Source organism: Emys orbicularis, chromosome 4, assembly GCF_028017835.1.
Source record: "Emys orbicularis isolate rEmyOrb1 chromosome 4, rEmyOrb1.hap1, whole genome shotgun sequence".
Classification (NCBI taxonomy): Eukaryota; Metazoa; Chordata; order Testudines; family Emydidae; genus Emys; species Emys orbicularis.
Genome location: NC_088686.1, coordinates 144,486,922 through 144,503,364, shown reverse-complemented (window position 1 = coordinate 144,503,364; position 16,443 = coordinate 144,486,922). Strand labels below are relative to the sequence as shown.

Here is a 16,443-nt window from a genome sequence, read left to right as displayed (position 1 = left end):
GGGTTACACCTGGGATGAATTTGGTCCAATATGTTTTGAAGCCTCCTATAAAACTTCCTTTATGGTTTGCATACCATTTGTATTTGTAGCGCGAGAAAGGATCTGATACAGGACCTCAAGCATAGCGAGTTCTTTTTGTTGCTTTCCTCCTTTCTGTTACTGGAAATACGTACCACAGGAAGCAAGCAGCCATCACTGAGTGTGCTCTAACTCCTGTTTTACAAAGGGGAGAAGATGGAGTTCATCAGTATGTTACTTTTCTTGCTGCAAGGTAAGAGTTGTATAGATTAAAAAAGCGCGTCAGGGAGTCCAAATGGAGATAGCAGGTAAGAACAAAGAAGATGTTTGAGCTTTGTTTTTAGACTTGGGGCATCTACAGTTAAACAGTTTACTGGGCCTGTTTGCTTTTATCATAAATTGCAGAGGGTTTTTACCCTTCAAGAACGTCCAATGTGATTTGTAAAACTTGGGGGGGGGGGGAAATGAAGGGTCTGGCAGGTAGGTAAACCTGAAATGTCAGGAATTGTTCGACGCTGGACCATGAAATATTTCTGTGGCTTTCCAAGAACATTGAATAGCTGGAGATGCTTTAATTCTGCAGGACAAAAGAACATTTTCATTTTAAAGATGTTTATCATGTGAGCCTTGTTTCTAATGCAGAGTGATTTACAAACCTAAGTTAGTTAATTGGGCACACAACGTTAACTTAATGTTAGCTAAATTGGGATACTGGGCACCTAAAAGCTTTCAAGTGAACTCATGTTTGTAAATTGGATCCAGTATGTTAAAGATATAGGGGTGAAATCCTGAATCCATTGAAGTCAATGAGAGTTTTGGTATTGACTTCAAAGGAGCCAGGATTTTACCCATAGGGTCAAGTCCAGCCAGCCATCCTTACGCAAGCAAAACTCATATTGCAATCAAGTTTTCCATCTGGAAGCAACTCTTTCCCATACTGCATCAGAAACTGCTGGATTTTGTGCATAATTATAAGCACTCCTACAGCATGTTGTCTGGTGGTTAGCAAGCCATTAGCTTCCTCACTGTAGTAATGTGTGGAATTTATCCTGCTACTTTTATCAAGCTAGGCCCAGGAAAATAGATCACAGCAAGGGATTACTGCACAGATAGATAGATGGGGAACCCTGCCCATACCCAGAGGTTCTACTTTATTGAATTATTGATTGATTTATAAACTGTGCCCTCCCTTCCTTAGCTCAGGACACATGAATAACATGCAATAAAAACATGGAGCCTGATCTTACATGAAGCCTGTTGGGACTTTGTGCGCCAGAAAATCGGTCTTTACTCCCCAAAAGCCAACAGAAAAGGGCATTACCAAACCAGAAAACAATTCCCGCCCATTCAGATCAACCCTCCCTCAGGCAAACATCGAACAGAAGGTCACTGCGGTATATGCTGAAGGTCGACAGACCTGGGCACTGTTACACTAGAGGGGGATTGAATTCCAGAGCTGGGAACCTTCATGTTTAAATACAAGGAGAATTCAAACAGGTGCCCTAGCGGAACTCAGACGCTGCAGTGACAAACAGGGTGGAAGGATCAGAACCCTAGCCATTCAGAGACATATAATGTTGATCAAGTGAATGCTGCGAACTGCGGCCACTGGGAGCTGAGGGCGACCACGCCTGCGGATGGTCAATGTAAATAAACTGTCTCACAGCCCGCCAGCGGATTACCCTGATGGGCCCCAGGTTACCCACCACTCTTGTAGAGTCTCTGTCATTGGAGGTTTTTAAGAACAGCCGTTAGACAAACACCTGTCAGGAATGGTCTGGTTATTTTGTAGTCCTGCCTTGAGCGCAGGGGACTGGACTAGCTGACCTACTGAGGTCCCTTCCAGTCCTACACGTCTATGATTCTATAAAGGGGCCTAAGGCCTTGTCTTCACTCATATTTTACCTTGTGTGAGTTATCACATGGTCAGGACCCACCTTTTTGCCTAGTGAAGACAGTGCCTTGGTGTGACGCCCCTTTAGCATAAATGTGACTCAGGCCCTGTGACTTCTTTCTCTGTGTCATCAGTTTCAGGTGCAGCAAGACGACGTATTCAAGTGACTGGTGAGGTTGGAGGATCCATCACCATAAAGTGTCCTGTGAAGGACATTTCCAGTCGAAAATTCTGGTGCAGGGAGCTCGAAACAGGGGCCTGTGGCACCATCATCTCCACCACTCCGTACATCAGTGAGAATTACAGGAATAGAATATCCATCACCAAGGAGCCTCAGGAAGGAATATTTCAAATTACAATCACAAGGCTGGAAGAGGAGGACACGGGGCTGTACACGTGTGGGACAGGATTTCTAAACGACAAAGGCAGTGGAAGGACCCTCCAAGTGGAGCTGAAGGTTTCTAATGGTACGGGATCACTCCATAGTCACTCTGTACAGTATCTCTCTCTCTCTCTCTACAGTGCAGTATCATGCAGGGGTACCATGTCACTGATGCTACAGTATCACTCTGATGGAATGGTGTCACTGCTAATCCAATATCACTCTGTACAGTATCACTGCAGACACAGTGCCACTGAGGCTATGTGATCACTCTGTACAGGATCATTCTGGTTGTACAGTGTCACTGGTGATGCATGATCACTCTGTGCAGTACCTCTTACAGTCTAGCTTTAGTAATGAAAATTGGATCGTGACTTTTTAGCATGTGCTCTAGGAACACATCTGGTTCTGTTCCATGCAGGGAATGCTCCACCCAGAATGGGCATGTTGTCTGCTGAACCCCTGAGACGTGACAGACCTATTGTGGTACCAACAGAGTCTGGCAACAAAGGTGCTGACACTCAAGGTGAGGTTTGCTGCATCCCTCTCTATAGCCCCACGGGAGGAGAGGGAAGGGAATTGGCACTAACTGGTCCCCATCTCTCCCTTAGGGTGGGGGAGATCTCTCAAGTTCACACTAATGAGGTGATGCACGTGGGAATCGTATGCCACAGCTGCCTGGGCTGTGCCTGTTTGGTAGCTTTCAGGGCACCTTTCACCAGCACTGGATTCACTAATGTATAATTGTCTATCTAATCTAGGAATTTATCTGCTTCCCCCTCATCATTGTGGTATCAGAGCGCCTCACAATTGTTAATGGGTTTTATCCTCACAGCCTCCCTGTGAGGTGGAAGTATCCTCTCTATTTGACAGATGGGGATCTGAGCCCCAAGTTAGTCTAAGTGACTTGCCCACGCTCACACAGGAAGTCTGTGGCAGACTCAAATCTCCTGAGCCCCGGTCTGCTGATTTCCCTGTGAGATTTTCTTTCCTCTCTAAAAGAAAATCATCAACCAATCCTAAATACTGAGGCATTTATTTTTGAATGTTCCCATCAAGATTAAGCCTCTTAGGACTCAACAAGTTGTTGTAGTTTTTTGTTACCCTCTCTGACTAAATTTATAAACACGTGGCAGTTGTCACTGCTAATATATTCAGAATACCAGGCTCCTGGATCTTAGTTAATAGGGCTTTAGATCTTCCCTTGTATGAGTGCACAGGCACGAAGGCCAGACAATGCTGTGTACCACACATCCCTTCTTCTCGTTCTTTTAGGACTGGGGCTTGTTTCCTCCATTCCTTTCCCTGGGGCTGTTGGCTTGTATTGCCAGCACTAGGACAATATGGACCTGGCTGTGCTGTAATGGTTATATTCAGTGTGAGTCTTGATTTGGCTCTCAGTTAGACTGGAGTGTGGAGTGACTGCATTAAAATCAATGAAGTCATATTTGTGGACAATGGGTGTAAGGGAGAGGCAGTGCGGCCTAATGAATAGGGCATTGGATTGGGGCTCTGGAAACTTGAGGCAGGTCTTCAGCTGGTACATAATAATTTATGCCAGCTGTAGATCTGCCGCTCTGGTTCTCTTCCCAGCTCTACCACAGATTTGCTGGGTGACTTTGGACTAGTCACTTCATCTGTGCCTCAACTTCCCCAGCTGTAAAATGGGGATAATAATATTGACTTCTTTTCTAACATGTTCTCAGCTCTAAAGAATGTACATTTTTAATGAGGTAGGTATGTTAATTATTATTATTAATTATCCCTCCGTATTAACAATGGGGATGGTTGTTGTTTTTTAAACAAACAGCCTTCAAAACATAAAAGATCTTTAAGCTTAAAAGGGGAAAGCTGCTGTCTAAAATTTATCCCCAGGAGTCATAATAAATCCTGACCACAAACTGACTCTGTTGGCTTGAGTAGTCAGGAGTTTTGTTAAACTTTCTGCAGAATTCCTGCATTTTAGGTGCTCAGATGCACTGGTTCTCCTATGACTTGCCTTAAAATTCTCACAGTGCCTAAGAGCGCTGACTTCTGGAGGTCACCGATCGGGATGTATTGCACTCCTAATGTATTCCTGAGCTGCTCATTCATACCCTGAGGAATTGCTCCAATAATCCCTGAGATTGTCTTTGTTCTAGTTTCCCATAATCATTCCACTTCATGGGAAAGTGCTTCAAACCTCGCTATCTTCTCTTCTTGTTTCTTTTTTTATGTTTTTTTGCTGGTATGATCATATCAATTATCATCGCCTTATTTGTCTTCTTTTCTACAACAGCTATGTTCAGCCCGTTTGCCTGCTCTATTCTGTCTGTGCCAATGGCCCGAGTCCATAAAATCTTAGCCTCTTCATTCCCTAGAGGGTTTTCAATTTGGTAGTCATAATACTGCATAGGGCGTTTAAATCTGTACTTGCCACAGAGGCTCCAATGCAGACACTTGGCAAGGTCATTGTGTCTGTCCATATATTCTCTCCCAGCCAGACTCCAGCCTATTATATTATTAATTAATGATGAATGATTAATTACTCTTATACGAGAGCAGAACCATGTCCGCTGTGTTCAAGAATCTAGATTTTTTGCAGTAAATGTCTATTTATCATGGATCATCAGTAATATCCTTCAAAGGTAGTGACTGGCTCCAGTCCTAAAATTAGCATCTTTGATCCTCAAGGGCAAACAAAGACTAAATCCTAACCTCAGCTATGCCCACCTACTGAATACAGTATGAGGAAATGAGAGCAGAATATTGCTCAAGAGCTTTACAGTTTAAAAAACAAAAAGCCCGCGCCAAATTTGGGTCTCACTCATACTGGTGTAAATCAATGATTCTCAAACTTTTGTACTGGTGACCCCTTTCACACAGCAAGTCTCTGAGGCTAGGTCTACACTACAGCGGGGGGTCGACCTAAGATACACAACTTCAGCTACGTGAATAGCGTAGCTGAAGTGGCGTATTTTAGGTCGACTTACCTGGCTGTGAGGACGGCAGCAAGTCGACCGCTGCCGCGCCGCCGTCGACTCCGCTACCGCCTCTTGCCGCGGTGGATTTCCGGAGTCGACGGTAGAGCCATCAGGGATCGATTTTATCGCGTCTTCACTAGACGCGGTAAGTCGATCCCCGATAGACCGATTGCTACCCGCTGGATCGGCGGGTAGTGAAGACGTGCCCTGAGTGTGACCCCCCCCCTTTATGAATTAAAAACACTTTTAAATATATTTAACATCATTATAAATGCTGGAGGCAAAGCGGGATTTGGGGTGGAAGCTGCCAGCTCATGACCCCCCCACATAACCACCTCATGACCCCCTGAGGGGTCCCGACCCCCAGTTTGAAAACCCCTGGTGTAAATCCATGTAACTCCACTGAAGTCAATGTAGTGTCTCCAGATTGATATAGGTGTGAGATTAGCATTTGCCCCTCGCACTCATCCCTAGTTTTGACTTTGAAACTTGCTTTATTGGAAAAGATACACGTGTTCAAGAATGGGAAATGTAGCAACAGTTCATTTTAATATGCTTTCCCCCAGGAGTCACACAACCACAGATGACTAATGGAGCATGGGCAAAATATACCTCCCATGCTGCACCTGGCATCAAATTCCCTGAGAGTACGATAATTACGCCTGCAGACATCACTGGCAGCACTGTTACCTATGCAGCGTCTGGAAGTATAACAAAGGGGATTCCAAAGACTTCCAGGACAATCGGCTATGCACATCCCAGGCATACAAATCGGTGAGTTCCACAAACTTTCCCCTATCTGTGATTTTCCAGCATGAACTCTCCCCTAGCTTATTTCATTTCCTCTCAAGCTTACAAATATTACCGGGTCAACCACGCTGTTTGTGTGAGGAGTGGATCTGCATGTCAGAACTGGCAGTAAAACCACTTCCCCCTTTGACTCAATATTTTCCAGCCTCTTGAGAAGCAATTATAGGAATGATGTCTTTCAAATCCTGATACCAATTCTCCTGCTAATGCTGCTGCTTGTGGCTTCTGTGATAATTGTTAGAAAACAGCTACGAGGGAAGAAAGGTAAGAGAAAGGTCACATACTTCTTATACCAGTCTGTGGTACCTGCCACTCTGTGGTAAAAAGAAAGGACAAGACAGTTTCCACAGTCGGAGAACTATAAGTTCTCTTTGAAAAGGATTGATCTCTGCTTTGGATAAATTCACATAATTCCTTGCCTCTTGCAGAAAATAATGTTTTTATTTTTCACTATGAAAACTGCAGGTAGCTGCAAAAGCAAAACGGTAAAGTGGATCAAATTCACGAATACTCGTGAAAATAGCTGATGTTTGCACAGATATTTTATTCTATTCTATTTTGGTTCTTGTGCCATACCCACCACACTTGCACCTATCACATCAAGGGAAAAATTACTAGTCAGCTGGCTTCATTTCTAGGGAAAAAACCAAGCAAACCAAACAGCTAGATAGGCAATAAAACAATTTCAGCTGAAACATAAAACCTACGTTGTGAACATCCATATCTGATGACTCAGGCTTGGTCTACACTTACCCCCCAATTCGAACTAAGGTACACAACTTCAGCTACGTGAATAACGTAGCTGAAGTCGACATACCTTAGTTCGAACTTACCGCGGTTCAGACGCGGTCCACACGCGGCAGGCAGGCTCCCCGTCGACTCCGCGGTACTCCTCTCACCGAGCTGGAGTACCGCAGTCGACGGCGAGCGCTTCCGGGATCGATATATCGCGTCCAGACCAGACGCGATAAATCGAACCCGGAACTTCGATTGCCAGCCGTCGAACTACCGCGGTAGTGTAGACCTGGCCTGAGTGTTAGTTGCCATGTCCCGGCCAAATTCTAATTTGACTAATTACATTCTGCCTGCATAAAATTGCCCTATAGTTTCAATTCGCGCTTTTTCGTTTACTTAACCTATTTCATTTGCTCACCTGAATTGTTGTGTTATGTGGCTATACGCCTGCCTTCCATCCCAGAGGAGGCTGCATTTCAGTGAAGACAGTGTAAGCAACTTGTCATCCATTTTGTAAAGTCTGGTGAGCAGAATCTTTGGCTGTACGTTGCTATAGAAGCACCATTATTATAACTGCTTTAGAGTCTGATTGACAGAGGTGCTAACATGGCACATTTCCACTGGTGGGAGGTGCATATGCTCAGCACTCTCAAAATCCAGCCATTAGTTGATTTCAGGGCGACTATAACAAATCACAAATGTTAAATGTATTGAGCCTGGAGACCCGCTGACTGCCGTTGATTTATAGGCATTACAATCTACACGGCTGGATGTTTTGGAGAAGCAGCTTCCAGTGAAACCTATGGAATAAATCAGAGGTTGAGTGCGCTCGAACATGGCCACGGGCACATTCCAATGGAAAATATCTACAGCGTGTTACCCCGCAGGCTCGAGGGAGCTGACAGGAACAGTAAGTTCACCCACAACTATTCAATCCCTAATTCTCCACCTATCGTCTTTCCAATCTACAGCAGATGCTCACTAATGTCGGAGGGCAAGATTCTACTCTCATTTACAACAGTCTAATGTTAGCGTAAACCCACTGAAGTCCCTTGACTTACTTTGGATTTTTACTTTGCACTATTCTATTCTATGCAGGTTCACATACTGGGCTAACGCATCTGGGTGCCTCCCAGTAGTGCATTAAACATCATGACCAACATCTATCACCTGTTGTTTGTTCTGTCATCCTCTCCCCAGGGGGAGAAGCATATGCAGCGCAGTGTCTTGTTTTGGTAGGGTTTTAAGTTTGTTTGTTGTTTGTTTTTAAATATACACGTTGCTGTGAATTTATGTTAGAGAAAGTGAGGTCAAAGAAACACACTTTGCACTTGGAGTGAAAAGTGATGAGGTTTGTGAAGGCCCTTAGTTCCCGGAGGAGTTTATTCCACAGTATTGGACCAGTCCCCAAGAAAGTTCCGTCTCCCACACGGCCCAGCCTTACCCTTATCGTGCTAAAAGCAGAATTGGCCTCATTGTCTAATGTTACTCATGTTACATGCACCACTGACTGAGGACAGTTCCGTAATCATATCCTGAAAGCTCTCAGCCCACACGCCCATCAGACACCCCTGACAATCCCATTCCCTTTGGCTTATGTAACACACACCTCCATTGTGCTAGTAATGCACTTGGCTGCAGTGCAAGATGCTCCCAGGTTCAGCATGAGCCTTGTGAATCCGGTCTTGCTCCTTCCCTTCCCTGCTTTTTGTTTGCCGGGGCAGGGGATGAATTTACAAAAATTACTGGAGTAAAGTTGCGCAGCTGGACAAACAAGCATCAGTGCAGTGCTAAGGAAAATGAAAGTGGCAAGTCTAGTGATACCAATGTGTTTATACAGACTGCAGGAACATCTCAAATGGTGGGTTGGGACCCCAAAGTGGGTCATGACCCTGTTTTAATGGGGTCGCCAGGGCAGAAGTTAGACTTCCTGGGACCCGGGGATGAAGCCAAAGCCAAAGCCTGAGCCTCACCGTCCGGGGCCAAAGCCCAAGCGCTTCAGCACTGGGTGGCGGGGCTCAGGTTACAGGCTCCCCACCTCCTTGCTGAAGCTTTTGGGTTTTGGCCCCCCACCCCTGCCCTGGATGGTGGGGCTCAGGTGTTGCCCCCTCCCATTTGGAGCAGTGGGGTTTGGGCTTTGGCTTTGTCCCCCCGCGCCCAGGTAACGGGGCTCAGTCAGGCTCAGGCTTCGGTCCCCCCTCCTGGGGTCATGTAGTAATTTTTGTTGTCAGCTTACCCAGGCAGTGTAACCGTGCAGAGCACAAACAATTCGGATACAGGATCAGCCTCTGCAACAGACGCAAATCCAAAGGGCCTCTGTGGGGTAATCCTGGGAAATGAAGCCTGGTCTCCTGCATGTTAGGGCAGAGCATTAACCAATAGGCTACTGCAGCCCAGGATGTTGAACTTAAATTAATTTAGGGGGCACATGTATACAGTGTTCACTAGCAATACACATGCTAACAAACACAGACCCAGACTGACTTCTGCTCCTTCTTACATTATCTAATCACTTCCTTAGGCAAAGCCCTATGCAAACAGACAAACCTTGCATCAGGCTCTGAAGGGCAGCAAACTCAGGCTCTGTTTGATCAACAGAGGGAATAAATTCCAGGACTCACCACTGAGAATTTCAGATCTGGGGGCTGACAGTAAAAGCAGCCCAGCTAATGTCACCTGTCTGGATGACCCACAGGGAGGCAGGCTGTTAGCCAGGTAGGCAAACCATCTTCCTAGCTCAGTTACAGCAGTTGGAAACACACAGGAAGCCAGTGAAGTCTTGGTAGAGCTGGGCTAATGTGTTCCAAATGGCACACGACTATGGAACTGGGCAGACTTGGTCTGCACCAGCTATGGCTTGTGTGCACAGGCTAGACATGTGTGAGCAAGAGACCATCTAGGGCCGGCCCTAGGGAAAATGGCACCCTGGTCAAACTTGTATTTTGGTGCCCCTGACCCCCTACCCATTGCTCCCAGGCCCAACCGTCTCCTCTCACACATTGCTTCAAGCTCCCGTCTGCAGCTTTGCATCCCAGGCCTGCCTCACTCCTTGCTTCTTGACCATGGCATTTCCTTGACCACAGCGTTCACCCGTAAGGCCAGCCCTGAGACCATCAAACATTCCTGATGAGACCCTATTGAGGCAGCAATCTGGATGAGACAACCTTGTGGTGATGGCCCAAACTAAAAACCTTGGGTGGTCATGTTGACTGAAAGAGCTGTTGGTGGGGGTGAAAAGGGAAACAGAGTGAAATGTGTTAGCAGTCAGGTTGGACTCTCAACTCTGAGCCATTATAGCAAGTTGCTGCTTACTACATGGTTGCTTTGTTCAGCAGGACTTCAGTACTGAGCCTCATACTTGAGTTGAGAACTATCACAAAAGGACTATGAGCATGGGGTGCTAGGAAATCCAGTTATTAGATAGCTGAACGTAGATCGCCAAGCTATTTCCCTTGACCGACCCACCCACCACAAGAAAGAAATAACATGGACACTGCAGGAGATGTATAAATAGGTGAGCTGTCTATTTTAAGGCCTTTCTCTCTCTACCACTCCCTCTCCTCTCAGTAGGAATTTCTCTCTGATATATAATTAGGCTGATAAAATCATCCATAATTACCTGAGCTGTCAGTTTAAGCTGCCTGATGATATCCAGATGTTTTGGCCTTTCATCAAAGCCGTCCCCATGTCTGAAGCTTTTCCAACAAGGCATACCGCAGTTTCTGCATTGCATCACCCACACTGTTCCTTTAGATGAGAATGACATTTCATCGCGAAGCTCAGAAGCTACAGAGATGTCAGGAACCTGGCAATCCTTTCCACGCATAAAAGAGGTTGGAATGAAGGACACTGCAGTCTGCTATCACTGCAGCAGCTATTCCATTCCATCCAGGGAGGTGGAGATTAGAGCTACAGAAGTTGCCATGCATTATGGGACTTTGCATGGTGAATCAGACAGCAAATTCACAGAGAACAGAGTCCTGGCTTAATCAAGTGAAACTCCATTGATTTCAGTGAAGTTATAGCCACTTATACTGGCTCTGGATTTGGCCCCAGATATCCAATTAACTGGGAGTCAACTTAACAAACCAGTCACTGGGCTAAAAATACAGCTCATCCGATTGACTATGTCCAGCCTCTCGTTAGCCAAAGTGTATATTACATTTTTCATACTTTGGGCCCAATCCATCCCTGATGTAACTCCACTGAAGTTACACTAGAGGTGAATTTGATCCAACAATGCTAAATTAACAATAAGTTGAAAAAGTTGGGTTAATTTTATTCCCCCACACCTCTCCCTTTAATTTTCATGTCTTCTCCTGCCTCTGCACTGATTCCAACTGGAAGCAGCAATGGAAGAGCTGAAATACAGCATGAGATTCTTGTGAGATTTCTAGCCCTGATTTCCAGACCCAAAAGGTTTGGCCACTTATCCAAATGGAATCTGCAAACATTTTGGGGTTCACCCAACAGTACATGCAATTTAAATCCACACCTATTAACCCCACCTTTTAATACTGCTGTCAAGATTACGTCCACCTGCAGCAGACAATGATTAACTCCTGAGGATGCCTTCTGAGGACATGCCTCCTTAATAAAGGGGATAACAATAACACTTTGCATTCATATATCCAGGACCCAGTGATATAAAAGCCAGTTACATAAGGCTCCCCTCTCAGTGCGTGTTATTAGCCCCTTTTTGCAGCTGGAGAACCTGGAGCACAGAGAGGTGGAATGATTTGCCCAAGATCACACAGAGATCAATGGCAGCGTTCAGAATAGAATCTAGGGGTGAGATTTGGTGCTGTGCCGCTAAGAAGCACAGCACAGAACTCCCAGGCCAGAGGGAAGTGGGGCTAAGGAAGCTTTTGGCAGCTTTAGTACCTTGCCAGGCTGCTCTGAGGGCTGGAGAGGCCTATCTAGGTTACAGCAACCTCCCCAGGCTGCCCTATGAGCTGCAGCGCTGCCCCAAATCTCCCACTGCAACATACCCCTCCGGCCCTCTGCATGTCCCCTACAATAGGCCTTATGATGGGGTCCTCAGAAGGCAGGCTTATGGCTGTGTTCTGCAGTGCTGCCTGTCCTGGAGCAAGCATATGTCTATGGGTATCAAGGCTTTTAGAACTGCTTTCCATTATACCTAGCATGAAGGGGCTGGAGAGACCGTTAGGCTCTAATTCCAGATCCTTTGTTCCAGGCGCTAACCACCACATACGTTCCCTCTTGTTGAGGTGCTAGGGTTAATCTGTATTTCAGGCCCATGGAGAGGGTGCAAGAGAGGGAGAAACAAAGAGACAAAAACACTCAAAGGGCACTTTCTTTCCTTTACTACTGCAAACGACCCATTAGTAATTCCAACTGCGCCTTCCCCTCACCAGCCATCTCGGTGCAACCAGCCCCACATATCTAAGACCTAACAAATCTCATCTCTCGGCAGTAACAGAAGGGGGGAAGCCAGGTTCATGCTTATACCTCCTTCCTCTCTAGGGGATGACTAGTTCCATTATCCTCTTCTAGAGAAAAGTTCACCAGTCATCAACAACAACAACAAAAGAGAGATAATTTTGGCATGATATATGGCTTCCCAGTGGTGAGTTCAGCTTACGCAATAAACGGCAACACTAGGAAGTAACTTGCAAGACATGTGACTTAACTAACTGTTTATTTTTGTCTGACAGGTTTAACCTTTATAATGCTGCCATTTTTCAGGCCGCTAGTCAGAGCAATGTCTCAGTGGGTATAATTCCTAGTCCTTACATAGGGCTTTTCATCTGTAGATCTCAATGCACTTTACAAAGGAACTCAGTGGGGAAACTGAGGCGCGGATCTGTATCATGGAAATTAGGGATAGCTTGGTTACCTAGTTCTGGCACAGGATACTTATTGGCTAGCACAGGGTACATTTTTAAAGAATTTTTCTAGTCTTGTTTAAATATCCCCAATGACAAGAATGTTATCTTTTCTTAAGCTATTCCACTGCCTAATAGATCTCCCAGTGAGGCCATTTTCCCGATACTCAGACTCAGTTTCTCTTTTTAAATGTCATCCTCTTCATATAGCCCCTTGGAATGCCCGAAGTAGGCGTCCGTGTGTGGTAAACTATTAAATAGCAAAGCTAGAAAATTGTAATAAAATAATGACCTCAATTAATATAACTGACCCATAAATATAGGAGTGCTACATTAGCGCTGAAAGACATAGTGGCATGGATAGATAATGATCACCGTAAAGATTGTGACCATGGATATTTTCAATGTTAGTTTACAGGCAGGGGTATAATAGTCCCTACTCAACAGGGCAGGCTCTGTATTACACACCCTATTCCTTTATTCTTTTGTCCCAGTCAAGCTGGATACATGTTCAGGTAGTGATGCTATGAACAGACACAGCAGGAAATGCTTTCATTTGGGAAATGCACAGCACTTGCATAACGTACAAGACTCAGCATTTTTTGCTGGCAATAATTGAAAGAAGGTGCCAGATAACTGGCTTTTTAGGCATTGATGAAACAGGTGAGAGACCTGCCTTTTCAGAAAATTGTGAGGCAAGCTGGAAAAATGCAGTTAAATTCGCTTGGGGAGTGGTAATTTGTGTCGTCATTTTTTTTTTTCTTTGCAGGCTTGGCTACTCAGACATTCAGTGGATATTTCCAAGTTTGCAAAACCCTGTAATAGTTACATTATCTTGGCAGGGAGGCAATGTGCCTATGGGTTAGAGCACTGGACTGGGATGCAGGAGACTTCTGTTCTATTCCCAGCTCTGTCACTGGTCTACTGGGTGACCTTGGGCAAGTCGCTTCTTCTCTCTGTGCCTCAGTTGCCCCAGCTGTAAAACAGGGATAATGAGTGACCTCGTTTGTAAAGTGCTTTGAGCTCTACTGTTGAAAAACTGATGTATAAATGTTATGATGCTCCTGCTGCTGCTGATTATGTGTTTCCAACCGCCAAGGCACACTAGTGTCAGGAATCTTTACTGAGAGCCAAGAGTTGCTTGAGATTAACTCATTAGACTGTGTTCCCACTACAATACACAGTTGTCCTGGTTCTCTCAGACCACTTTAAAAAACAACAACTAGGGAATAAGCTCAGGCTCCATCAACCCTAAAGGCAGGATTTTCAGAAGCACCTAGGTCACTTAGGCACACTGGTTCCGCTGGATGTCAGTGGGATTTTGTGAGGAAGAGTTTCAAAGTCACACATGGCAGTAAGATGTGCTCCCTCGTAATGCCTTTTAAAATAGTCAGTGGCCATCTCTGCCTGTGGTCCTAAGTCACTAAGGCCTGTGCTACACTTACACGTTTTATGACATAACTACATTGACAAGAGGTGTGATTTTTTTTTTTTTTTTTTGGCCAAAATAGTTTTACCTCTATAACCCCTCTCAGGGGCAGTGGAAACTGGCAGGGATCCATTCCTGCATAAACTCACCCCCAGAGAGGGGCACAGAGATCAGAGCAGGACCCAGAGGGGCTGGAGCATCTGCCTTGGGGCCTGGGATTGGGCTGGGAAGAAGGGCGTGGGATCCAAAGGAGCTGGAGCAGTACCTTGGCACCTGGGATCAGTCCAGGGAGGAACCCCCAGGATTCTCCTGCCCATCCTGGAGCACCCTGTCCCGCTGAATCTCAGTACCTTCCCTCACACCCCCTTCTGTCCATGCAACCCCTTTTGTGGTGACTTTACCAGTATAACCCTTCCCTGCTTACAGGAGTCTGCAGTGCAAAAGGCTGAGAATCTATTCCACTACATCTAGTCATAACGGAGCTGAGTAGGTAGTCACAGTATTCCTCCCTGCCTCATACCACTGCATTACCCTAGACCCATTGCTAGATGTAATATTTTATAAAAAAGACACTTGTCTCATTACCACCTACTGTCTATGGTTTTTTCCTAGGTTCTCATGTACCGCGTGACTCATATCACTGCAGAGTTGACTTATAAGAGCTGCTGTGACTGCACATCGGTCACCAGGCACAGCTGAGGAAGGACTTGAGGCACACACAAAGCCGCCTCCAATCAGTACCTGAACCCTACATGTCAAAGCATTACTTTGATGCTGTGACCACGCTGCTCTGCAGAAGCTGCTCTACATGCTTTCTCCACACAAAGTGCTAATGCTAAGTTTACAAAGGTACAATGGATTTGCTGTGGTTGTTTAAATGTGATTTTTCTAGTTTGCTCTGCAGATCTTGGTCTTGCTTTGCAGAGCTTGGTCTGTACAGATGGTTGCCAAAACACGCAGGTTCAGGTAAACATTAAAAGCAGAGGTAAACTTTTCCCCTCAATATTTATTGATTGTGGATGAAGATTTCTCCTATGCAGAGGGCCAGTGCAGGACCAAAGCACCACTTAAATCCTCAAATTAGGTTAATAGACTGAAGTGTTGTCTCAATTTTATGCTCTTTGCACAAGAATGGATTTCATTGGCATTTTGATATAGCATTAAAGTTCATCTTCATTGTCAGCTTGAACTAGGTGAATATAGTTGGTAATCCGGTGCACAGAAAAAGAAGAAGGAGAATTGTTTTGCAAAAATTTCTCGTGTTTCATCAAATGCATTTTTGGTGCTAAATTTCTGATCAGCTATGAAACTGGCTGGAAAACAGAGTTTGTTTTTTTTCCTTTCCAAATACTTTATACACGTTTTTCATTCAAATAAATAAAAATGTTTTGGAGAAATGTTTAGGGAGTGCTTATTGTTATTGAGACTCTGGGCCTGATCCCAATTTAACACTGATGTAAATCCATTGACATTAGTGAAGTTATGTTTAATTCCAATGTGTTACCCTTTCTGCTTAACAATCTGTCCCAATTTATATTCAGTTCCAACACTCCGCTTCCTTCCCCAGGTCTAAAGAAGAACTCTGTGTAGCTTGTACCTTCTACCAGCAGAAATTGGTCCAATAGAAGATATTACCTCACTCAGGGGGGTGTCATTTTTCATTTATAGCAGTATAAGTGAAATCAGAGTCAGACCCTAAACTAACATCACAGGCCTAGAGAGGTCCCTCCGTGTATACCCCTACTAGTGTGGTGGGGTGGGGGAGCTTATACTGCTACGGTCCAGGCAGAAGGTATCATCCCAGACTACTTCACAGTGACCTTCACAGTGGTACTGGATCCTGTTCTCTAGTCACCATTCCCTTCCATGACTTCGGATTCCTGGCCAGGACTTAGTATGACACCCACATGGGTACACTGGACAGAATGGGCTGTGTTAGTCTGGGAGCGAAAGACAACCACAGGGCCCATCTGTGTCCAGTAGCGTCAATAAGTAATCCTCCTTATATTTCTTGTGGCTAAGTCCTGTCTGTTCTGAAGACAGGAGGACAATACAGGCCCTCTCCCCCTTCTCAGATGCTGCCCTTCCCCTAACATCTGTAAGAAAGAAATGAACTACATCTGTTTTGAAATGAACTATTAAACTTTTATTAGCTGCGAAAAAGCAAAGAACTTTGACCATACATCTTAAATACAGTTAGACATTTAAAATATTGCAAGAACAAATATGTCATTACACCTGATGTCAGTTTCTCAATGACATTATTCACTGCTAGTAGCTTGTACAATATGTACATACTGAATAACAGACAATACGATCATGCCATATTAGTTATACAAGAACAGATACACCTTAAATACATT

General features: G+C 45.0%; 1 protein-coding gene across 1 annotated transcript; it reads left to right on the top strand.

Moving 5' to 3' along the window:
* Positions 1-164: 164 nt before the first annotated feature.
* On the top strand, positions 165-15,463 carry FCMR (Fc mu receptor). Its single transcript, XM_065404161.1, has 7 exons — positions 165-271; positions 2,047-2,379; positions 2,716-2,820; positions 5,824-6,031; positions 6,213-6,331; positions 7,551-7,712; positions 14,693-15,463. Exons 1-7 carry the CDS (start codon positions 235-237, stop codon positions 14,737-14,739), a joined length of 1,011 nt encoding a protein of 336 aa, XP_065260233.1. The 5' UTR covers positions 165-234; the 3' UTR covers positions 14,740-15,463.
* The last annotated feature ends 980 nt before the right edge of the window (positions 15,464-16,443 follow it).